Source organism: Nelumbo lutea, chromosome 1 (assembly GCF_056320005.1).
Source record: "Nelumbo lutea isolate HS-2025 chromosome 1, American lotus-T2T, whole genome shotgun sequence".
NCBI classification, from domain to species: domain Eukaryota; kingdom Viridiplantae; phylum Streptophyta; class Magnoliopsida; order Proteales; family Nelumbonaceae; genus Nelumbo; species Nelumbo lutea.
This window is the reverse complement of record NC_142684.1, coordinates 209,388,056-209,413,110: the sequence shown is the minus strand read 5'-3', so window position 1 is coordinate 209,413,110 and position 25,055 is coordinate 209,388,056. Positions and strand designations below refer to the sequence as shown.

The following is a 25,055-nucleotide window of genomic DNA, read 5'->3' as shown; positions in this document are numbered from 1 at the left end:
TTTATAACAAAGGAGTTAAGTTTAAGCCAGCAGGGAAACGGCTAATAACATTTAAGAAGATGAATAGGTAGGGGCCGCGCGAACGCGTACCCCCTCTACCACAAATTATGACGTACACTCTCCCACATGGGGAGATGTTAGGCGGGCACCCCTCCTAAGTGCAATGGAGGTCACCAACCTAGGTCATGAGCCTTCTTGCTCACCCATCGACCCCGTCCAGGTAAGTATGTTTTGTCTAATTCTCTTCTCCTTATTTATATACACTCTCCCTCATTCCTTCTGTCGCATCTAACCGATGTGGGACTAACGAAAATAAAGAGAATGCCTTCAGAGCTAACGAGAGTAACTACCATCCCATTCCATACTCCTAACTCCCACCCCGGCCAACACATTTGCAGCATGGAATGGAATGATAGATCCACTGATTTGGCCACCGTAAAAAGTCCCACTCCCACCCTTGCCAAGCCCGAAGCAATTTGTTAATGTCAGTCAACCAGCTGTAGGGTCAAATAGATTGCCTACTACTGATTATTTTCTGGTTGGATAGGTGAGAGGTGATTCAATTTCAATTTTCAAATTCACCCTAAACAGCCCTTTGGGTCAACACAGTTTGATTTGATAGTCGACAGTATTGTGTTGCTTATCTTAGAAAAGATGAAGATTGCCTATTCGTTTGAAGCCTTTTCCCGAGGATTTACAATATTACCAACCTTTTTGATCCGTATGTTGATCTCACCCAATCTGAGCACAAAATACTGCACCTTCGCACTACTACGATGTGGAGATTGGAGATATGCGTTCCTATTTTGTCCTTTTGTGCGTGTGTGTATCGGTGTCTGATAAAAGATCCTATCGTATATATTGTTTGTTGTCTTGAAATTTTATGAAACTGGATGCAGTTTCCATCTTTCTATCTGGTTCAATAGTGAGCTTGAACAGACTGCTCTGTTTGAAACTCTTTCATTTGCAGTCAATCATAACCTAGACAATATTGTGTTTGAATCTGATTACAAATGTTTGCCATCAAGACATTTACTTTTTGTTCAAAGACCTAAAAGTGTTCTGCTCTAATTTCAAGTTCCTCTGGTGTTCCAGGGGGGCAAATTCAGTAGCACATCGTGCAGCTTCCCTTGGCTTGAAAGGTAGTTTTCAGAGTTTTGAGGCAGCCCCCTTTGGGCTTTCTTCTGTGTTAAAATTCTGATTTTACCTCATGTTCTTCTTTCTTTCTTTGTCTGTTGGCAGATCTTTCTGCGGTTCTCTATCTTTGTTATAGTTTGTTTTTCTCTTGTGTTAATGGAATTTCATGTTTACCAAAAGAAAAAAGACTGCCCTAGATATGGTTTTTGGGCGACCCAACTAAAAAAGTAAAGAAGATAAGAAATCCATTACTCACCCACGTCCACGTTGTTTGGTAGGGAAGTAGGGTTGATCACAGTTCACAGGCCGGGCTTGACCTGTTTTTGATGCGTGTTAAAAAGGCCATCCAGGCCTACATGCCTAAATTCATGTTCTGAACTTGTGATGGTGACTAAGTTCAGTGAGAACTACTTCCACTGCATATACAGTTGAACCAGCTCGCACTTTCGCACTTTCAGTTTTTCTTTTTCTCAATCTCATGGTAGCCCATGTGCTTGCTAAACCACCTCTTTTGTCCCCCTTTCCAGCCAATGTCTGGTTTTGAATGGCGGTCCTTCTACGTGATGAATTTTCATTGTAGAAAAAAAAACGGGCGGGGAACAAGAACAAAAGAACATAGATAGCCTAAAGACTAGTGACACTGGGGCAAACATAGCTTTCATATGATCATTTCAGGAGGCTTCATATTCCTTCATATCTCAAAATGCAATGAGATCATAATAGACATTCTCCATACAAAGCGTCAAACAGCCACATAAAAGCAGATATGCAATGTTTTCACCATTTATGCTACAATTCACTGCTTCAACTAATAAACAAAAGAGAGAAATAAATCACCAAACACTGGTTCTCAACAAGCCATACAATTTATCTCTTAGAAGTACTTGTACACTAATGATCAAATATCGCAAGACATGAGTTCTATAAGAAAAATGACATTTTTTAGAATTAATAAATACAGAATGAATCTATATCATTCTTGGTATATAAAATATCCAAAATGCATACAAGTGAGATACCCAAATTACTCAATTCCAAGGTGAGGTATTAGGTTTCTCTTAACGAGATTGAGATTCACTTGCAGAAACAAACGGTAAAGAAATATATGATCCTGCTTTACTTCTGTAACTTGGGTGTCGCCAATTCCATACAACAATATCATTATAGGTTACAGTAAACTGATCAATTAACACAAAAACGGCTTTCAAAAAGAAAAACACAAAAAACATTATAAAAATTATTTCTATATGCATTGCATATTATAACTGTCTGTTTCATGTCCTCAAAAAGGAAAACAAAAAAGAATTTGACCAACTGACCCAAAGACATAGCATGTATATGTGGCAAATCCGTACCATCCATCAAGTAGAATCCCCCTAGATTGGTCAGGTGATTTATCCTCCAGTTATTAGCTGTACGAAATTATGACTTTTTAATATAAAACTTGCCCACAAAGAATGACTTATTTTTGAGAAGGCCATTACCCATTAACCAATGTTGGTCCCAGGATCCCAGCTATCTGGGGTCTTGGGAGGGGTGGACTGGATATGGTTCTATCTGGGGTCATGTGACTGTAGGTATGAGTTTGTGCTGTCAGGAAGGAGCCCAGATCTCCTGCAAATAAAAACTCCACACATAGCATCCATCTGCACATTGGGAATGTCTCCTGTACATGTGTGTTAATTGTTAAATTCATGGGGAGATGTTCCCAATTTGCAGCTGGATTCCCATGCTTTCACAGTGTGTGCAGAGTTTTTGCTTGCAGAGAATCCCATCGTGTCAGGAAGAAAGGTTTTCTACACCCCAGATTGTTTGGTTGATATTCTTGCTTGGTGCTTGGTAGGGTGCAGTTTGGGCCAGGTTAGCCAAATCCAACCTGAAATAGTCAGGTTGGATTGTATTGAAGTTAGGGTTACGGTTGAAAAATAACATGACTTAACTTTGGATATGTGTATATGCAACTAGCCAACTATGCATCCATTAATGTATAAAAAAATTTGAAGTTGAAAAGGAAACATTTTCTACTGTAACATAAGAACAATACCCCTAAAGCATCATAATTTTGTCCTTGTTCATATGATAATGATTAAGTCAGTTAGCCTTAATAATATGTTAATAAAGTCTAAGAAATAAGAATATCTTAGCAAAAAGAAGTAAATAAATCAGGCCAATTTGAACCCAACCCAAACCCATCAGGTTGGGTTAGGGTTTAGGATTGAAGGATTGAAAGCTCAACAACTCAGAATGGCTAGGGTTGATTCAACCCAACCTAATCCAGCCAGACTTGCACCCCACCCCTATTGCTGCTGGGGATGTTTCTTTGGCTTTCAGTAGAGGCTGGTCAAGATGTTTGTCAAGTCGTAGTTGAATATGAGTTTGTTTTGTTTCAGTTGTGCCATCAGCTTTGTTTGTTCTTGTCATGGTTATTTGGTCATTTGTGTTCTGTTTTCTAACAAACAGATTTCCTTTACTGTAATTAAAAAAAAGTAAAAAAAAAAAAGGAAAAACAAATGTAGGCATAACGAGAAGAGGAAAGGCTGAGAACATGAGATAGTATTAAGAACCACAGCGAAAAAAAGAGATAATTCAGAAAAATTACCAAAAAAGACAAATGTAATATATTCCTAACAGAAAAAAGTTTGAATGATAAAAAATAGAAATAAGACAGACAGCCATCCAAGAAATCAGGGTGGAACTAATCACCTTCGCCATACAGAGACAATTGAGTGTTTTTTTATTTGGTAAAAAAGAGACAAATAAGTTTAAATAAACATGCTTGAGATGCCTAATGATGACTTAAATGTACAACACCATTACCAATAATAATTACCAATTTAAGAAATGATATTGTTACTCTGGTATTAGTTGCAAGTAACAGAATGAGATATCAAAGCATAAGAAGGTAAGCAAAGTTCTATTTCCACTGGTAAAGGAAAGAAAGATCAACCATATCCATCTGTAATTTGTCATAGAATAGAAAGAACACATATAGTTATCTATAGTATATAACCAAAATGTTACAGTGGTTGCCCTCCCTGTAGTTCATACTGATCAATGCTTCCATTTGAAGGGTCAGTCCTAGGGGAAAAACATAGGTTGGCCTAACCTTGCCATCTTGGCCTGATCATGAATGGAGGCATGGGGCAGCAGGGATGGGGAGTCTCCTTAGAGCATTGTCTAAGCAAAAAGACTTTACATCTCGGCAATATAATATGTACACTCTTGGCCTGATCACTCTTTACCTACTTATCAGCAGTCATGACCTAAACATATGCCCTTACCATTCTATAACAACATGATATAGGTCCATGGGCCATGGCTCTATAAGATGCTTACCATCCCAAGCCCATCATTCTCTCCTCTCTTCCACAAGCTCATTACAGTTGGACCAGTTATGAGAGAGTCTACTGAAAAAAAAATATAAAGGATCATACTTTTTGAATCATAAAAAAGGGAACACCTTTTTAGTGTTGTTTTGTGTCTATCCTTTTATTAGGTTGTTTATGCTGTAAATTATGCACATCTTCTTAAAAGACCTAGACTAGCATTTTCCATGGAACTTGACAGTCATCACTAAAGAGCTCTTCTCATGTTGTGATAGATTAAATTAGACAATGTTGCCCTCATACAACAAGGACTAAACTCATGTAAAGCATTTTCCACATAAAAAAAAATTAAGATTCAAAATAAGTTAGGGCAGGGTGATTCTTATGTCATGTATATCCCAGTATTGTAGATTTAATGTATCTCTTCATATAAACTATTAAAATGCACATTTATTATGTGTTTATACCTTATTCATAGTTATTTCAACCTCAGATTTAGTGTTATTTAATGCATTTGTGGGATTTGTAAGAGTTTCCCTGGACCCTGGTTTATCCAAGCATATCCAATCTTTCCACCTATTCCATGTGCATCCAAGTGTATCCTTACCCATATCTGTATCCAAACTTTCTGATATGATACTTGATACTGATATTTTGAACCTTGGCTCCACTCGCAGCTGCAATGAAAGAGTCTAGATTATAAGGAAAAGGAGTTGGGGGGGGATAGGTGGTTCCTTTGCTGAGAGCTAATAAACTATGAAATGAAATCCTAGCCCTCCCTCTTCTCAATAACTTTCATTCTCTTCACATGTTAACCTTCTCTTTTTGAATTTGAAATCCATGCATTATGAAATGCAAGGAACATAAATTCTCCAATAATATCTAAAGGGTCAGCTCTCCTAACTTGCCCCACATAGTGCATGGAAAGACATGCCACCATCATTAAAATCCATAAACCTTGCCTCTTTAAATCATTGATAATCATGGACCTAGAAAGGCGATTCAGAAAATGCAATAGTCACCTTCATTGATCTTTTGGGCCCCAAAGGACCCAGATCTTGATTCTTGAGGACACACCCACCAAAGTGCAGCTTAACTATTTAAGAACTAACAAGGTCTCTGCCTCAACAAACCAGTACACAATATATCAGCCAAGGCTTTTTCATCTTCTCTAGCCACAACAAATTGTCAATATAAATCTAAAAGCCTATTATCTGGTTCAATATTCAAATTTTACACAAACATCACCAAGGAGTATCTTCCTAGGGATTATAAACCATCAAAGATTAAGCAGAACCATCTTCGAAGTATGTAATTGTCATTTGCATCACCAAAAGAAGACAACAAAGGCACATAAAAAGCTAGATAAAACCCTCTACTAGGTTCTAGGGTAGATGCAGCAGAAGAACACCGATAGTCACTTCAGCAGAAAGACACAGAAAAAACACTATAGTGATGAAAATGTGTGTAGTTGAAAAAGATTAACTAAAGATATTATCAACCATTAAAGGCAGCACCTTAATAGGGGGCTAAGAGAAACCAATTCCATTCTCCCACAATGAACCTATATTGGGCCCTTTACATATCTTGGGTGATCAACAAAAAGAACTCCATACATCCCATCAGAGAGCCTGTTGTTAATAAATTATTATGTAAAACAAGATACAAGTATAACAGGATTTATGTAATAGATTTAGTAATTTTTATGGCAAAGCCACTGAACAATTCAACTGATGGGACAGTAAAGATGCCTTCAGAACTAATTGTTTATAGCACTATGTGGTTCAACCTTGTAAACAGTCCATCTTAACCACTCATTAGAAGACAAGCATGGAATGCCCCGTGAGATGCATGGTGAGATTATCTTGCACTGAAAACAGGTTCAGCATCTGAGGTAGGCTGCGTTTTTCGAGTGTACTTTAGAAGCAATCCTTCTGATGAGAGACCTGGTATACGCAAATCTCTATAAATACAAAACCAGAAACAAAAGTTAGAGCAATCAATTCCAACCAATCCAGTAATAAATATAAGGAGAACAGTTTCAATAAATTAGCCAAGAAGAGGAGGAGAAAGGAAGAGGGAGAGAGGGATCCAAGCAAACCTGATGTATGGCTGTAAATCCTTCCATTCCCACTTCTGTCGCTCCCGAAAGAGCACTGCAAAACGATCAGCAGGAGTGGAGGGCAGAGATGAAACACTGAAGGCACGGATCCATGTCTCAACTCCAAGCCTCTCTACCAACACTTCCCCTTCCAACATCTCAAAGCTTGCAGACATCCCAGCAGGAATTTTCTTCATCCACTCATCCATAAAACTCTTCATTTTCATCTTCCCTCCTTTCAGAACCACTCTGGCAAAATGAATACAAACCCGCCTCTCATCCAAAACCCACGCTCTACCGTTGCTCCCATTCCCCTCTCCTACCTCGCCTCCATACACTTCCAAACAATGCAGTGCTAGCCTGCGGGGAAACCCATCAGCCTCCAGCATGCCCACAACTTCATCTTCCTTAAGCGCATTTAAAGACCATCCATTCAACACCGCATTGTGCAAAAGCATACTCAGAACAATATCCATATACTTCTCATCCATGATTCTCCAATAGCCATCAATCTCCACAGCCGAAAGAGCTCGCAGACCAGCTCTCAATTCCTCATCACTAGCTTGTATCCTGTCAACTAAGTCCTCCCATTGAAACAAACCCGTTTTGTCTTTCTCAATCTCCTCCAATTCCTCCACATCCATCTCATCTTCTGGTCTGTAGGGGTTCTCCATGAGGAGCAATTTAAGCTTATCCAGCTTGGGAGCAACTTCCACAAGTTCCATAATTCCAAATGCCACTTTGAGTACCGATGCAACCACTGGCTCATCGCTAGCAGTCTCACTCGACTCCAACGGATCTGATGGAGGAACGAGGAACACAGAATTGGAGGTTCCGACGAACTTGACGGCATAAGTCTTGGACGGCGTACAAAGAAGAGCTTCTTCGTCGGACTGACCTCGTAGACTCACTCTACAAATAAAGAACCCTAGAACTGAATACTGAATCATAACCCAAGTCGAAGAAATTGCAGAGATACAGAAAAGAAACATGGATGAAACCTAAAAAACCGAATTTGAAGAGTTGAAAATTCATTGCGATTACCTGTTGTGAAGGATATCAGGAAGCAGCTTGTCGTCGATCTCAAGAAGCATAAGATCATCATGGGGCCCAAAGTGGGGGTGATAAGCGATCGAGATTGAGGAGTTCGGTTGAAGATTTAACACTGCTTTAGCTCCTCCTCTGCAACTTTCGTGTTCCATCTCTCCCTCTCTGAGCTCGCTCTCTCTCTCTCTCCGTCTGTCCTTCCCGCGCTTTTCTAATCTTACCTTAATGGTAGTTCCATCTTCCATGCTTAAGATGGGCCTGTGAGTTGATTTTGGGCCATCTGTGCAAGGCTTTTACTAGTGAAGCCCATACCTATCTGGATCTGATTTTAAAGTGTGATTGTGACAATGGGTTGGACACAGTGTCAAAACCCATATCTGTCTCGTGGGTTGGGCGCAAGTCACGCAAGAGTCTGGTTGAAGATCCAAAGCATAGTGGATACAGCAGATCCGGGCTCACATGGGTTGGAGTTGGACGCAGAGCCCATATGGCCATCTCGAATAATCTGATTCCAAAGTGAAAGTGAGATTGCATAGTTGAACTTGAATGTGACAGTGCTGAAGAGGGAGGAAGACTCCGGCATCCGGCCAGTGGTGAGGCTTTGTGGAAGATTTTCTATTTGAGAGTTTGTGTCAGTGCTGCTGCTTTAGTCGATCATGGATGAACAACAGAGAGCGGTTCTCCTCGAAGCGGCCTCTCGTTTCCCACGTCCTCAAGGTCTGTAAAAACCGCATTCGCAGTCAGAACGAATGTCTTTAGCTTTTTTTTTTTTTTAATTTTTTTATTCTGAAATTTTAAATACAGGGGTGAAGCTTTCATATGGAACGGCTGGATTCAGGGCAGACGCTTCGATCTTGTCGTCAACGGTGTTCAGGGTTGGGATTCTGGCAGCTCTGAGATCCTTGAAGACTCAGGCGGTTATTGGATTGATGATCACTGCTTCTCACAATCAAGTTTCCGACAATGGGGTCAAGGTGGCTGACCCGAATGGTGGCATGTTGACCCAAGAGTGGGAGCCATTCGCTGACTCCCTCGCTAACGCTATTGATGCTGAAGATCTCGTCCGGGTCAGTTTACAGCCTTTTGGTTTTGAATCAATTGGTGTTGGTTGTAGTTTAAAAGCTGTTGCGCCGATTAAAATTCTGATCCCGGGACTTGATTTTGACTCTGGTTTGTTTATTTCGTAATTGGTATAAAAATTTTGTTCATGGCATTGAAATACTGAAAAATCTAGAAGGGCCCCTTTTATTTTTAGTATTGATTTTCCCACTATTTCTATTTTTTTCTTTTGTAATAATTCAGTATTGCTTGAGAGTTCAACCGAATGAGTGAATTTGCACTTTCTGGTGGACTCTCAAAACAGTTGATAATCGAGTTTGTGAAGGAGGAAAACATTCAATTTGGAGTGAAGTCTGCGGAGATATTGTTGGGAAGAGATACAAGGCCTAGTGGAGAATCTCTCCTCGAAGCGGCAAAGCAGGTAAGAATAACCTTATCCACCGTTAACTCCATATTGTCTTATTTTAATTATTTACTATCTTGTATAACTTAGTCGTAATCTCCTTTTTGGATTAAAGGGAATCAATTCCATAGTTGGAGCTGTTGCCACTGACGTTGGGGTTGTCACAACTCCACAACTTCACTGGATGGTTCGATGTAGAAACAAGGGAATGCAAGCATCTGAAGCTGCTTATTTTGAACAACTCTCGAACTCTTTTGGGTTAGTTCAATAGAAACTTGTTTGGATGTAGCATGCATATTGCATTTAAACCCTTGGTTGCTTAACATGCATATGTTATTAATTAATATAGGTGCTTGATGGATTTGATGCCCAAGGAAACCACAGCAAATGTGATGGATGATAAATTGACTGTGGATGGAGCTAATGGTGTTGGTGGGGAAAAGCTTGAAGAATTGAAAAGTTTTCTGAAGGAAGTAGTTATTGACATCCGGAATTCTGGCAAGAAGGGCGGTGTTCTTAATGAAGGAGTTGGAGCTGATTACGTGCAGAAGGAGAAGGTTGTTCCACATGGTTTTGGTCCAAATGATGTTGGGATGAGGTTAGCTATCTAATCTATGTGTTCAACTTCAAAAGTTATGTTAAAGTACACTTCTTTTCGAAGGTTTCCATTATCCTTTAAAATACAAATACGGGATAAAATGCTAAAACTCAAAATTCAGGCAAATCTTTTTCATTAATTATTTGTTCAGTGGCCATAGAATTTGAGCTCAATTAGGCCTTTACCCCTACTATTAGGGATCAACTACATGAATCTTATTTTGCCATTTCACCCTGTCAAAGGCCATGTTGTTTTCTAAGCCATGAGTATCTGGTTTGTTCTTGCTACTCCAACCCACCCCTTTCTTACCTTTGCTGTGGTTTAGAACTTTCAATTTGCATTAGATCACCCCTTATGGGTACAGGTGGTGGTCTTCTAAAGATTGGCGTTTTACAAGTGACAAGTGCAAAGGATTCCTAGAGCTTGAGGTGCAAGATGCAATGCAAAGTATGCGCCTGAACAGAGGGGGCACCACTTTTGGACAAGAAAATTAAAAAAAAAAGCTTAATATTTTTTTTTGAAAGGAGGTAAGGTAAATTTTATTCATGAAGATAAGATAATCATACAAGGGTGGGGGAAAAGCACAGACCAGTTCACCCCCAAAGGATATGATCATAGACCCCACAGACTAACTGAACTAAGCATCAAAAACAAGTTTTGATTACAAAACTCAGGGATGATAGAAAACCAAGAAGCAAGTCTGGACACAATACACTGGATTAACACCTCAGGCTCTTTCTTCTATTTTCTGAAAACTCTGCCATTCCTCTCTGACCATAGCCCTTCTAATAGTCAGATCATCAGCAAAAGATCTAACCGAGAACTTTCCATCAGCAGTCCAATTCCAGATCCATTGGTCTTCTGACAGGGGCTGAAAGGAAAATGTATTTAGGCTACTCAGCAAGTTCACAACTTCATCTACCTCTCAGTCTTCTTCACCTTGGACTAACTTGAAAGAGTCAGCAACCATTGCCTCTTTATCCCCAGCCACTGAGAATAACAGAGGAAATTTCTCTTCCAAAGATACATCATCAAGCCATTTATCCTTCCAGAAGCGGATTCTTTCCCCATCTCCTAACTTGAAACTCACTCCTTTTAGGACACTAGGAAGTGTTTTCATTATAGCTTTCCATAGTGAGCATCCATATGAAGGCAAGTTGATAGTAGTTGTCCATCCCCTCGGTTGAAGACCATATTTGGATGCAATGAGTTTCCTCCACCAGCAGTTTTCTTCCACTCCAAATCTTCAGATCCACTTTTCCAATTAGGCTGTGTTGAAATTTTTGATTCTTCTCAGTCCCAAACCACCTGAATTCTGTGGAGTGCAAATCTGATCCCATGCTATCATGTGGATCTTTTTTTCATCTTCCCACCCTTTCCATAAAAGTCTCTTTGTAATTTTTCTATTCTCTTTGCTATTGTGCTAGGGATGGGGAAGAGAGACAGAAAATAAGTTGGCAGATTCGTAAGAGTTTTTTTAATCAAGGTTACTCTTCCCCCTTTTTAAAGGTACTTTGCCTTCCAGGAAGTGAGTTTCCTCTCAAGTCTTTCCAACACTGGCTCCCAGATTGCTGTAGAAGAGCACTTTGCACCCAACGGAAGACCAAGATAGGTAGTTGGGAGCTTGTTCACTTTACAACCTAGAGCTTCTGCCCACACAACTATGTCCTCAATTCTGCCCACCGGAATCAGAGAAGATTTTCCCAGGTTCAGCTTTAGCCCTGTTACCACTTCAAACCAAAAAAAAATTCTCACTAGTGTTTCTAATTAAGCAAAAGAAGCGTCAATGAAACACAGTGTGTCATCAGCAAAGTGAAGCACACTACCCTTTCACCCCCTGGATTAATTTCAAAGCCCTCCCAAGGACCAGCCTGTCCTGCCCGAATTGGGTCAGGACTTCCATCACACAAAGGAAAAGAAGAGGTGACAAGGGGTTTCCTTGGTGAATGCCTCTTGAACTTTTGAAGAAACCAGAGGAATTTCCATTAATTATAACAGAAAATTTTGGTGTGGAACATACCTTCATCCAGTTTCTCCATTTCTAACTGAAGTTCATTTTTTCAAGATTGAAATTTAGGCATCTCCAATTCACATGGTTATAGGCTTTTTCAAGATCCATTTTACAAGAATTCCTGGTTTTCCTGCCCTCATTCTTGAATCAATCACTTCATTGGCAATTAAAGCACTGCCCAAGATTTGTCTTCCCCTAATAAAAGCACACTGATTTTCTGAAATTACACTTCCTAGATTCTTTTTTAATCTTTCAGCCAGCACTTTTGCAAGAAGCTTGTAGAAGCTATTCAGCAGGCTTATTGGCCTGAAATCTTTAAGGCTTAATGCCCCTTCCACCTTTGGAATTAAAGTAATGAAAGTGTCATTCAAACTTCTCACCAAAGAAGTAGAATCATGAAACTCTTGAAAAGCCTTTTATATATCAACTCTAATAACATTCCAGCATTTCTTGTAAAATAGATTTGTTAATCCATCAGGCCCCAGGGATTTATCAAAATCCATTTTCTTAGTAGCTTCCCAAATTTCTTCTTTGGAAAAAGGTTTTTCCAAATCCTCTTTTTGAGCTTCATTTAAAGTTTTAAACTGTATCCCTTTTGGCAGAGATCGGCTCTTCCAAGGCTCTAAAAACAGAGATTTGTAGAAATTTGTGACAATAGTTTGAATTTCACTCAGCTGCTCCCCTATCTGACCATCAAATTCCAACCTGTTGATATTGTTTACTTTGTATTGTGCATTAGCCATCCTATGAAAAAATTTGGAGTTTTTGCCCCCCACCTTTAGCCACTTCACTTTTGCTTTCTGCCGCCAGCTTATTTCATCCTTATAAGCTAGTTTATCAAAGATGATATTTGCTTCATCTTTCTTTCTTCTCTCTTCTTCAGAAAGCACTCTCTGTTCTTCTAGTTTATCCAACTCCTTGATCAGCTCCAGGCACTCTAACTTTTTTTGCTTAGTTGAAGCGGCTTTTCTTGTCTCCAATTTTTTATGACAACCTTGATTGCCCCTAGTTTTTTTGGCCAGCACATAAGAACTTGTACCCCCCACATGACTTCATCTCACTTCTCCACAATTAAATTCCTCATCTCCTACTCTTCAAGCCAGATATTGTCAAGTCTGAAAGGAGTATGTTCAATGATTTTTCTGCAAGAAGTCAGCTAAATAGGGCAGTGATCTGATAGTGGACGTGGTAAAGCTTCTTGTTTTGTGCCTAGAAAGCTATCCTCCTGTTATGTCCTTAAATTTGCTAGATGGGGAGTAGGTTATTAAGATACTCCCAGTCACAGCTTAAAAAAATAATAATAAAGAAGAGAAAAGGGCTTTCTTATAAGCCCAACCAGTCCTATTAGTGGGCTGAAACATTTTAATAAAGAAAGGGGTCTGCAATCTAGTTTAGGGAACAACAAGCCCCAAGTTATTTGAGCTTATTTGTAATACAATAAGCATTTAATGGGCCTGCAGTAGAGCCCATTTAGTGGAACAGCAGGCCCTAAATCCATTTTGATTAATTAATTGTGAGGTGTCCCACTATTTTATGAGGGGATGCCACTTGTCCTATTCTAACAAGAGGACTATTTTCCCTCCTCTAACCACTTTAAGTGGGGGGACACGTGTCACCCTAGGGAGAATGGTTTATTTTTTCTCTTTTAACCTCTTGAAGTGGGGGGACACATGTTACCCTAAGGGAGAGAGAGTTATTTTCCCTCCTCTAACCACTTGAAGTGGGGGGGGGGGCACATGTCACCCTAAGGGAGAGAGTTATTTTCCCTCCTTTAACCACTTGAAGTGGGGGGACACTTGTCACCTTAGGAAGGAAGAGTTTTCTTTTCCCTCCTTGACCCATTTTAAATGAGGTGACACTTGGCACTCTAAGAAGAGAGGAGTGGGGAGTTGCTTAACCACCTCCCTCCTCTACATAAACCCCTCTCCTACAAGGAGAAGGGGCTAATGCCTTTTTGTTGGCTATTACTAATTTATCTGCAGGATTTCTAGCACTAAGAAACAAGTGGGAAGAGAAAAGAGAAGAAGATTAGTGTGGAGAGCATAAAAGAAAAGGAAGAAGAAGGTAGGGAATCTGGTTTCCTTCCTACACCTCTTCAATATGATACTCTTTGTGCTTCCCACATGAGATGGAAGACCATATTCTATCTATTCCTCTCACTCCTTTCCTTCTTCCTTTTATTTTTCTTTTCTTCCTTGTTTCATATTGAAATACATGTAAGGAGACAACCATCCACAGCCTTGTTCATGAAACTTGGTTGATTATGGTTCCTTACAACCTCTTAACCTATGTGTGAGGGGAAAAACCATCTACAGCCTTGTTCATGAAACTTGGCTGATTATGGTTCCTCACAGCATAATAATGCACACAACCACAATTTAAAGGCCATTTGTAGCCTTATTGGTGAAAGATGCTTTTTATGATGCCTATTTACTTGTTATGCATACAATGTTTGTTTCTTTATATGCTGGTTTTCTCTCAAACAAAGAGGGAATATATACCAGAATTTTCAAAGGAAAATTCTGTAGAAAAATGATACTTAGTTTAGTCTTTTTTCATTGGTACTTTTGAATCAGAATCAAAAGGTTTTCTCTACCCCTAGTACATATGTAATTAAGGGAATATCTACGTGATTTCCCAAATGGGGTTTACCCAAATAACAAAAAACCCAGTTATTGGTCTAATTGGGTGAATTATGTTATGTGAGAAATTATGCTAAAAAAAATTCCACTAACACCTCCCAATTGGCTGAGATTAGGAATCTGTCAAGTTTCACTAGAATTGGGTCCTCTTGATTGTTGGACCAAGTAAATTTTGCTAGGGGTGTACAATCGGTCGGTTCAGTTCGGTTAGAATCGAGGACCTAACCGACTATTCGGTTTGACCATTTTCTCCGACCAAACCGAACCAAACCAAACTAGAGTTCAGATCTGAACCGACCTTAATCGAATTCGGTTCGGTTTTCGGTTCAGTTGGGCCCTAATTTCACATAAATGACAAACATTGATCAACAACTAATAAATAATTTATAATTAATAAGTGTTATGCCCAAAACCCAATGGTTTTAATTAATTGACCATTATTGTTAATTAAGAGTTAGAATGCCCCAAAGCCCAATGGTTTTAATTAATTAGCTATAAAAGCTATGCCCAAAGCCCTATGCCAATGGAGAATTGGCGAATTGGGCATTTTTCAAAAACAATTAATAATTAATGATTAGTCTAGGTTTTTTTTTTTTTGAAAAAGGTAAAGCAAATTTATTAACTGAAAACAGAATCATACAAAGAAGCCCCAAAGGAGCAAAGACTGAGAACAGACTCTCAGATTACATTACAATTCAAGCTCACTTTTAGACCTTAACTGAGTCCCCAATACCCTAGGATGGAAACCTTTCACGTCTGCAGTCCAAGAATTTTCTCACTGCACAGGAAACAAGACAGTCTGCCTCCTTTGCTTTATTTTGAAAGATTCTTCTGTTTCTCTCCGTCCAGATGGAACTGATCACAGCTGTAGGGATAGCCCACCACACACTTCTAGCCAGCTTAGATAGACCTTGCAGATCCCAACTCCATAACAGCTCTGGTACCTGCTTTGGCATGACCCAGGAAATACCTTCAGAAGAGAGGAGATGGCTCCATAATACTGCCACAAAAGGGCACTGGATGAAAAGATGGTTATTATCCTCCTCTGCTTGACCACACAGCTCACAAAACATGTTCTGAATCAGAATTCTTCTTCTGACCAGATTCTGTTTAGATAGGTTTTTATCCAAAACTATCGCCCAAAGCAGAGCATTCACTTTGAAAGGAGGAATCTGAATTCAAATTTTAGCAGCAGGAAAGTTTTCATTTCCTCCACCAGATAATCTTTTGGCAAATGAATTCACAGTGAACATTCCATCTGCATTCCACTCCCAGATCCAAGAATCTTCTTCCAAGGGGGTTCAAGATCTGGCTAGAAAGCAAGTCTAACAGATCCTCCACTTGGTGCACTTCCCTGTCTTGGAAAGGTCTTCGGAAAGCAGGACTCCAGGCAAGACTATTTCCAATCATTTCACAACAATCTGCCACCAGTTGAGGGAACAGTTCTTCAAAGGACCTGTTGTTGCACCACTTATCTTTCCAAAGTTTTAGACGATGTCCTGAACCCAACTTAGGGGATAGATCATTATGGAGCAGAGGGTAGATTTCCATGATTTTCTTCCAAAGAGAGCATTCCAGGGAAGGAAGATTCAAAGTGGTTAACCAGTCCCCTCTATCTGTTTCATACTTGACTACAATTAAAGACCTCCACCAACTAGTTCTTTCTCTAGCAAATCTCCAGATCCATTTTCCCATTCAAGCTCTGTTAAAAGTTTTCAGACTTCTCACCCCCATGCCACCTTTTTCCTTTGGAGTACAAACCTATTTCCAACTGACTAGGTGGATTTTCTTTTCCTCCTCCCAACCCTTCCATAGGAACTCCCTCTGAAGCCTTTCTAATTTATGCGCCACTTTAGTGGGTATTGGGAAGAGGGAGAGGAAGTAGGAGGGGAGATTAGAAAGAGAACTTTTCAGTAGAGTGATTCTACCCCCCAAGAGCTTCTGCTAGAGTTTCAAGATTCTCTATCTTCCCCACTGGAATTACTCTACTCTTGGCCCAGTTAACCCTCAAGCCTGTTACACTTCAAACCAACTCAACACCCCAAGCATGACCTCCAGATGATCTAGATCCGCATCTATAAAACACAAGGTGTCATCTGCAAATTGAAGTAATTGAACCTTTTCTCCTCCTAGTGCTGACTCAAACCCCTTCCACAAACCTTCTTCACCAACTTGGTTAACAAATAGAGACAATATCTCCATTATACAAATAAACAGAAGAGGGGACAGGGGGTCCCCTTGCCTGAGGCCTCTAGAGCTTTTAAAGAAGTCTGCTGATTCACCATTTACTAGTACTGCAAAATTGGGGGAAGAAACACAAACTTTGGTCCAGTTTCTCCATTTCTGTCCAAAGTTCATCTTTTCCAAGACTAAATCCAAGCATTTCCAGTTGACATGGTTGTAGGCCTTTTCCAGATCCAATTTACAAATCAGCCCTGTATTACCCTCCCTTTTCCTTGAGTTTAACAGTTCATTTGCCACCAGAACACTGTCTAACATCTGTCTACCCGGCACAAATGCAAACTGATTCTTTGCAACCATAGAACTCAGAATTGTTTTCAATCTTTCTTCTAGGACCTTTGCCAGATTTTATAGAAACTATTTAGCAGACTGATGGGTCTAAAATATTTAATGTTAGTGGCCCCTTCCACCTTAGGAATTAAGGAGATGAAAGTGGAATTTAGGCTTCTTTCCAGAGCTGCAGTTTGGTGGAAATCTTGAAATACTTTCATTAAATTGCCAATTAGTCTAGGTTTTAATTAACAATTATTAATTAAAAGTTATTCATAGACAATTAAAGCCCAATGAGAAATTGCCAAATTGGTCATTGGGAAATATAATGATTAATTAGCATAAAGTATTAAATAGATCACATTAAATATTTAATATACTTCATTAAATAAACACTAATTCAGTTTTTGGTTCGGTTCGGTTGAAAATCTCAACCAAACCAAACCAAAACCGAAAACCGATTTTTTTTAAATACAAAAACGAAACCGAACCGAACTTGCTTATTTGGTTTGGTTCGGTTTGGTTTTCGACTTATCAACCGAATTTGAACACCCCTAAATTTTGTAGCTAAGAGAGGTAAATCTATCAGCTCAAAATTGTTTATAAAGTCTGAAAAGTCCTGCACGAGGTTCAAAGTATCGTTACGTATCGACCGATACGTATCGTTCCGGGACCCTTCCGATATGCCCCTATAGTGGGTATATCCGGGATCTGACCGGTTCAAGGGATGGAGGGATCCTAGACCGGCTCACCTGAACTAGTTTTGAAAAAAAAATAAAAAAAAAGTAAAAAACAAGTATTGAAACGTATCGATATTTTGAACCTTGGTCCTGCATTGCCCTTGTTCCAACCTGACCTCCTTTCTTTTCTTCAACAAACCTGGTAACATTGAAGTCGCCACCAATTATCCATGGTAATGTCGAGTTTCCTCTCATCTCAACCAGCTCCTAGAAAAACTGTCTTTCCTATCAGTATTGGGCTGTAGACATAGACCTGTAAAACGAGCCGTGCTGGCCCGCGAGCCGTCCTGGGCCATTCTTCTGTCCCTGGGATAATTTGGGGGGTCAACTTGGCATGGCCCACGGCCTGAGCCTATACAGGCCCGTGCTGTGCCGTGTTGTGTTGTGGGCTTGGGCTGGGCGGGCTACAAACCGTGTCGTGGGCTTGGGTGACTGGGCCATGCCGGACTAGACCACAAGCCGGGCCTTGGGCCTGGGCCTGGGCCGAACCAGGCCAAATTGTTAATTTTTTTGACATTTGGATTTTTTTTTTTTACTTTTTTTGCTAAATAAAACTAAAATACTTACCTTTCCATTGGGAACAAATTGAAAAAAAAAAAAGAAATCTAACAAAGAAATGAAAAAATACTTAACCAAATACAAAGTGGACAACAAATTGGAAAAAATAAGAATTTTATTTCATTTAAATTTGAATAATACAATGGTCGGATGGATGAAACATGGAAAATGGAATAAATTAATAAAATATAGAAAAGTACAATACAATTACAAATTGAAAATAGAAAATTACATTGTTGAAAAAATATCAAATAATTTAATTAAAATTGAAAACACAATTTACAATAATTTGAAAAAATGCTACACAATTATTGAGTATACAAAAAATATTGACTTCATCATTTTCTTTAAATTCCACTTGCACCTCCATCTCCTTGACTTTGATCATCTGCTTCAGGTGAAAGATCAGGTGTAATGTCATGCCCTCCTTTGTCTTGTAATCTATCCTTAATATCCAACCAATCTTTAAAGCAGATGCACATCTCCAGATTTTCATCATTCATGCAGCTTCTCTTGTCGTCTAGCACCCTAATACTTGCACTAAAACAAGACTCTGATGGAACTGTAGACACCAGGGGGGTTAGTAGATCACGTGTCATGGCAACAAGGATTGGATAATTTTTTTCATGTCCACTCCACCAGGCTACAAGAGAAGCTTCAAGTTGCCTCCTAGGGACATAAGATATTTGATCAGTGACCTTCCAACATCCGTCCTGCAATCCAATAAATCCTTGAAATATTGTCTCTCTATTTGCTTCCAGAAAGAGAACCATATCACCTATAAGTTGAAGGTGAGATATCTGAGCCCTTTCCCTCCCTACTTGGCATCTATAAATCCAATCTCCATCTTTGCTTTTCTTGGCTAGGTGACAAAAACATCTACACAAGAGTAACAATAAGTGGAGACAGGGGGAAGCCTTCACCATGACCGAGAATGAAGCTTTAATTACTGTTTCACCCATCTGACCATTTATTCTTTTTAAACCGTATTTGACAATAGGTGGAACAAATTATTGGAACTATCTGCTTATTGGTTTTGTTATTTATTTTTGAAAAAGATGGTAACTTTATTAATGAAACAGTGGGTACATAAGAAGATGTACACAGAAATTACAACTCAAATGTTAAGTAGGAAGAAAGCTATCACTAAACAAGAAATCCCTGTGAGCACCAGCTTTTGCTAGGCCATCCACATCAGAGTCTAGCTCCCTAGGGATCCAACCCAGCTGTGCATTTAAGTTAAAAGAGGATATCTCTAGCTTCATCCAAGAAATGAGCTAAAGCCAATGGACCACTACCACAGTCAGCTAGCCACTTGATGGTATTTGCCGAATCTCCTTTTATGATCATGTTCTGATAGCCCAGATCTCTTGCAATCCTGATTCCGGTTAGTGCTGCCATGATTTCAGCCTTTGTTGAAGAGGCTATCCCTATTGGTCCACTGAAAGCCCAATTTACTGTACAATCTCTTCTTCTAAAAATTCCACCAATTCCTGCTGCACCTGGGTTTCCAAATGCACTTCCATCAAAGTACATGGTTATCTCCCCTTCTGCCACAGAAGAGTGGTGGTTAAGGACTGGTGTTTAGAAAACAAAAAATCTGCAGCATTTCTTTGAAGATCAGAAAAGGAAACTCCTTTAAAAAACTCTGAGTTGGAAATCCAAAGGAAAATTCTATAAGATATAATAGACAAAAGCTCCTCAGTTTCTTTTTCTGTTGTTGAAAATTCGGTTATTTCTCTCTTCCCAGATGCTCTAAAGGATAGCATGTGCTACAGAAATCCATAAAGTCCTTCCACTTTTGCTTAACCCTCTTGCTGTCCATTATCTGAGACAGTCTATCACATGTTCAGGGAAAGCCCAACTAAAATTGAAAAGATTGAGAAAGAAAATCCAGAATTTTCTAGTTTCCTCAGTGGATCAGAATATGATTGGCTGATTCCCTGGCTTTTTAGAAAAAACAGCATACATGTGGGGATATATAGGACCTTCCTAGGTTCTAGTTGAACTGAGAGTGATACAAGGATAAGACAAGGGAGATGGGAGCTTCTTTGTTTTGAGTAAGGCTGTCGAGGCGAGGAAAGGATACTGCTAAGGTTGAGTCACCCCACCAAACATCAGTCCAGAATTTTATTTTATCCCCATTTCTTTCCCACTTTGCACCTGATAAAGGGAATGCAAGTTTGGTAGGTTGAGTGTATACCTTTCCAAGGGTTTATGTCCTTGATCTGGTTCAAGTGCAAACTGCAGTCACAACCATTGGTGTGCTTCCCATACTTGCTGCTGATGATCTCAGTCCATAGGGCATTCGATTCCTGAGGAAATCTCCACAACCATTTACTTAGAAGAGCTGTATTTTTTTCTCTCAAATGACCTATTCCCAAGCCTCCGTCCTCCTTAGAATTGCACACCTGGGAAACAATTCACGAGATGAGATCCCTTTTCCCCACTTCCTTCCCACAGAAAATATCTTTGAAGCCTTTCAAGCTGATTGGCAATTTTGGTTGGCATTCGAAAGGTCAAGAGATAATATGTGGGCAAGTTTGCCAAAGAAGCTTTAATGGGGGTGAGTCTCCCGCCTTTGGACAAGTAGTCTCTTTTCCATGTGGCCTTTCTTTTTTTTTTGCATTTTTCTATTACTGGGTCCTAGAAACTTTGAATCTTCGGGTTCCCTCCATGAGGCATTCCAAGATAGGAAAAAGGAAGGCTTTCGACTTTACAGCCCAAAATTTCCTTAAATTTGTTTAGGGACTGAATATTTACTATGTTCAGCCCTGCAATACTGCTGTTAGAGAAGTTAACACGAAGCCCCAAAATCCATTCAAAACAGATTATGACCCTTTTCGAATTGACAAACATTGTCTTCTTCAGCCTCTAAAAACAGCATAATGTCGTCTGCAAATTGAAGGCGCGTCATTTGAATTGAATCTCTGCCAACTTCGTAACCCCTCACCAACCCTATCAGATTTACCTTCTTCACCAGTTGACTGAATATTTCCATTATGAGAGTGAGGAGTAAGGGGGAGAGGGGGCAACCTTGTCTTAATCCCCTACTAGCCTTGAAGTAACCTTTAGGTTGCTCATTGATCAGTATTGAGAACCACATGGATTTAACACATCCCTCCACCCATTGAATCCATCTTCTTCCAAACCCCATTAGCCTCGTGATTTGTAGTAAACACTCCCAGTCCACTTTGTCATACGCTTTTTCCAAATCTGGCTTCACAATCACCGGCTTGCCCTTCATTTTTCTCTCTTCCACACATTCGTTTGCTATCAGAATGCTATCAACAATTTGCCTCTCTTTAACAAAAGCAAATTGATTAGGCGAAATGATCTCACCTAGAACTTCCTTCAATCTCCTAGCCAACACCTTTGCTAGTATTTTGTAGACACTTCCAACTAGACTGATAGGTCTGAAATCTTTTACTTCAAGAGTGCCTAGCTTTTTGGGAATCAGACAGGAAGTTGGAATTGTTCCCCTTATTTACTATGGTCGAGTGGTAAAAGTCTTTGAACACCTCTAGCAGATCTTGTTTGATAGTATTCCAGCAAGTCTGATAGAAAAAAAGTGGAAATCCATCTGGCCCTGGTGCCCTATCACCGTCCGTATCGAAGACTGCTTCCATCACTTCTTGTTCTTGGAATTCCCTTTCTAACCAGATTTTACTCACCTCTGAAATCTTTGAGCCTTCCCAAGAGCTTAGAAAAGTGTCTCTACTTTCAGTCTTCGAATAGAGATCTTTGAAAAGGCTTACAAAGGCTTCAGAGATTTCTTTGGGGTTCTCTGTCTCTCTTTGCTCAATTTTTATTTTTGAGATGTGGTTCCTTTTCCTTCTCCCAGAAGCATATATGTGAAAGAATCAAGAATATTTATCTCCCTTTTTCAGCCATCTGATCGTTGATCTTTGTCTCCAATACACTACTTCACGCCTTACCACCTTTTCCCATTCTTGTCTTAAGTTGATTCTCCTTCTTCTTCCACTCTCCTCTAACTGGCCGGTTTGCTCCTTTTAGTCTAGGTCATCCAATTCTGATAATAGTGTTAATTTCTCTTCCTTGAATGCTTTAAATTCCTCTTTCCCCCATTTTTTTAGATTCCTTTTTACATACTTTAGATTTTCCAGAAACCTGTAACTTGGCCAGCCTTCCACATACTTTAGCTTTTTACATACTTTATTGGATTTATTCACATCAATATATTTCTTCCTGTTCAGATCTGGCATTGATTATGCTTCAATATCTTGTTCTCAAATTAAGATTTCTTATTGTCCTGGTCATATGATCATTTGAGGAAATGGTGATGATTAAATAACGAAACTCTGGCTGAGTACCAACTTACCTATTCCTGAAAAACTGTGCTTTGTTGCATCATAATCAATTTGACTTTACCAATAGTTAGGGTGAATTTTAGAGATTTTGAACACTATTCGTTGCATTTAGAGTTGCTAAGTGTATATTCTAGTGTTTCAGGTGTGCAAGCTTGGATGGAGATGCTGATCGACTTGTATATTTTCGTGTTCTTTCAGAAAGTAACGAGATTGATCTTGTGGATGGAGACAAGATATTATCTCTATTTGCTCTATTTATCCAGGAGCAATTAAGCATTCTCAACAAGGAAAATATGGAAGCAAAAAATGGTTATCCAGTGAGGCTAGGCATTGTTCAAACAGCATATGCCAATGGAGCATCGACAGATTACCTCAAAAAGTTGGGCTTAGAAGTCATGTTTACTCCCACAGGAGTGAAGTATCTACATGAGAAAGCTGCCGAGTATGATACTGGAATCTATTTTGAGGCAAATGGGCATGGGACTATCTTGTTCTCAGAACATTTTGTATCATGGTTGGAGGGAAAAAATGTTGAATTTGATAAAACATCTAAAGGTTTATTTTTGATATGGTTTCAAGTTTTTGGCAGTGTTTATATTACTATAAGTATTAAAATTAATTGACAAATAATTTTCTTATTTCAGGTTCAGAGCAGCAAAAAGCTGCTTTGAGACTGTTGGCAGTGAGCAAGTTGATCAATCAGGCAGTGGGAGATGCTCTGAGTGGATTGCTTTTGGTGGAAGCCATCTTGCGACATAAGGGATGGTCAATCCAGAGATGGAATGAACTATATCAGGATCTCCCAAGTAGGCAACTTAAGGTATGCCATAGACTGCCAATTATGGAAATTCTCTTATGTTATTCCATCCTCTTTGTTTTGGTACTCTGGTTTTCAAATTGACTTGAGACCTATGATACAGGGATACTGCATAGACACTATGTATCCTATAGCATTAGCACTTTTGAAATATGTTTAATGGTATGTTTTAACAATCTATACTATAAAAACGTCTATACATGTCAGAAATTTAATAAAATTTGGCAAGACAATCTTGAGAAATGATCTTGAACTCAAAAAAGCCAGATACAAAAGCACAAGATAAGCATATTATATGGGATACCTGTACCCATGTCTGTGTGACTGTGTGCATGTCCGTATCTGTATCTGGGAATCATAGGTTAAAACACTTGAATATACTTACTGCCTTTGGGTTGCACATTTTTGGAGTTTGAATACCCCTGAAAATATCCATCCATTCTTAGGGATGACAATTCATGCCTGAAAACTTGCTGATCTGAAAAAAAATACATGCCTGAAAACTTGTACCTCATGTATCTATTTAGAGAAAATAATGCTGTTCTTGTTTTGGAAGTTAATGGTTCAACTGCTTTCTGCTTCTACTCTCAGGTAAAAGTTGCAGATAGAACTGCTGTTGTTACAGCAAATGCAGAAACAGTGGTTGTGAAGCCATCTGGACTTCAGAAAGTTATTGATGCTGAAACTGGTAACCACATATATTGTAGCCTGATTTCTTAAACTGATTCCAATCTTCATCTATTTGCTGATATGGGTTCTCATAAATGTGCTTCAAAATGTCATCAATCTGGCCTGTCCAGATGTTGGCCATCCTTTAGATATACTTCAACCAATGAGCCAAAATTCATAGTATTTTGGAAATACTACTTATAATAGCTTACCTTCAAAAAAATATTAGTAAAAGGGTGGTTTCCTTCCAAAATCAAGAGATTGTGAAGTGTGAACAGAAAGATGCATATACCATGTTCAGCCAAGATGGTCACTGTTGGCCAAATTTGGGAATACTGGATCAATTACCGGTTCTGTAACCCTATTAGAAATCCTTACAACTGGGAATGAGGCCTGCACATTTTGTCTCTGATAATTTTTCCTTTAGGACCAAATCGGTTGATGTTTATACTGCTCTTTGCTTGGCATTCTTCATGCAAAGGATGGGTAATTACCATTTTCTTGATTTATTTTTAATGCAGCAAAATACCCTCAGGGGCGATCATTTATAAGGCCATCAGGTACAGAGGATGTTCTACGTGTATATGCAGAGGCATCCACACAGGAAGCAGCAGAGAACCTTGCCAAATCTGTAGCTCAGCACGTGGATCAATTCCTTGGATTGGGCAGCAACTAACAATTTTGTTTTAGACTAAATTTCATTGGAGACTGTCCTCTTACAAAATGAAAGCAGCCATTTCTATTGGTAGAGTTTTATTTCCAGAGTTACAGAATGCTTATATTTTCTTTCTCTGAAATTTGGTTTACATGAAAACAAAAATCAAGTCTATTTATAATATATGAGTTTCTTTTACAGTTTCAGTGCAGTTTCTAATCCGGTCTGGGCCATTTTATTGAATTTAACCTAATAATAATAAAAATAATATATATATATATATATATATATATATATATATATATATATATATATATATATAAATCAAGTCTATTTATAATATATGAGTTTCTTTTACAGTTTCAGTGCAGTTTCTAATCCGGTCTGGGCCATTTTATTGAATTTAACCTAATAATAATAAAAATAATATATATATATATATATATATAT

The 25,055-nt window shown here is 39.0% G+C and overlaps 2 protein-coding genes, 1 long non-coding RNA gene and 1 other non-coding gene across 6 annotated transcripts; 2 read left to right on the top strand and 2 right to left on the bottom strand.

Moving 5' to 3' along the window:
* Positions 1-68: 68 nt before the first annotated feature.
* LOC148880719 (U1 spliceosomal RNA) lies at positions 69-228 on the bottom strand. Its single transcript, XR_016106036.1, has one exon. It is a non-coding gene; the product is annotated as a U1 spliceosomal RNA (small nuclear RNA).
* LOC148880718 (uncharacterized) lies at positions 85-1,294 on the top strand. The gene is made up of 2 exons (XR_016104637.1): positions 85-220; positions 1,096-1,294. It is a non-coding gene; the product is annotated as an uncharacterized LOC148880718 (long non-coding RNA).
* A 4,688-nt stretch (positions 1,295-5,982) lies between these two features.
* Positions 5,983-8,217, bottom strand: LOC148880717 (zinc ion binding protein). Of its 3 annotated transcripts, none has more exons than XM_088962717.1 (3): positions 7,609-8,217; positions 6,565-7,476; positions 5,983-6,426 (listed from the first exon to the last, which is right to left on the bottom strand). In XM_088962717.1, exons 1-3 carry the CDS (start codon positions 7,854-7,856, stop codon positions 6,324-6,326), a joined length of 1,263 nt encoding a protein of 420 aa, XP_088818843.1. In that variant the 5' UTR covers positions 7,857-8,217; the 3' UTR covers positions 5,983-6,323. The 3 variants fall into 3 exon arrangements, with proteins under 3 accessions (XP_088818843.1, XP_088818844.1, XP_088818845.1); XM_088962718.1 differs by having other exon boundaries at positions 6,565-7,498; positions 7,609-7,835; XM_088962719.1 differs by having other exon boundaries at positions 6,565-7,492; positions 7,609-7,819.
* DRT101 (phosphoglucosamine mutase-like protein) lies at positions 8,188-24,811 on the top strand. Its single transcript, XM_088962716.1, has 9 exons — positions 8,188-8,328; positions 8,416-8,678; positions 8,975-9,091; positions 9,189-9,331; positions 9,423-9,671; positions 22,607-23,019; positions 23,109-23,284; positions 23,873-23,969; positions 24,472-24,811. The coding sequence occupies exons 1-9, from the start codon at positions 8,268-8,270 to the stop codon at positions 24,624-24,626; spliced, it is 1,674 nt and encodes a 557-aa protein (XP_088818842.1). The 5' UTR covers positions 8,188-8,267; the 3' UTR covers positions 24,627-24,811.
* The last annotated feature ends 244 nt before the right edge of the window (positions 24,812-25,055 follow it).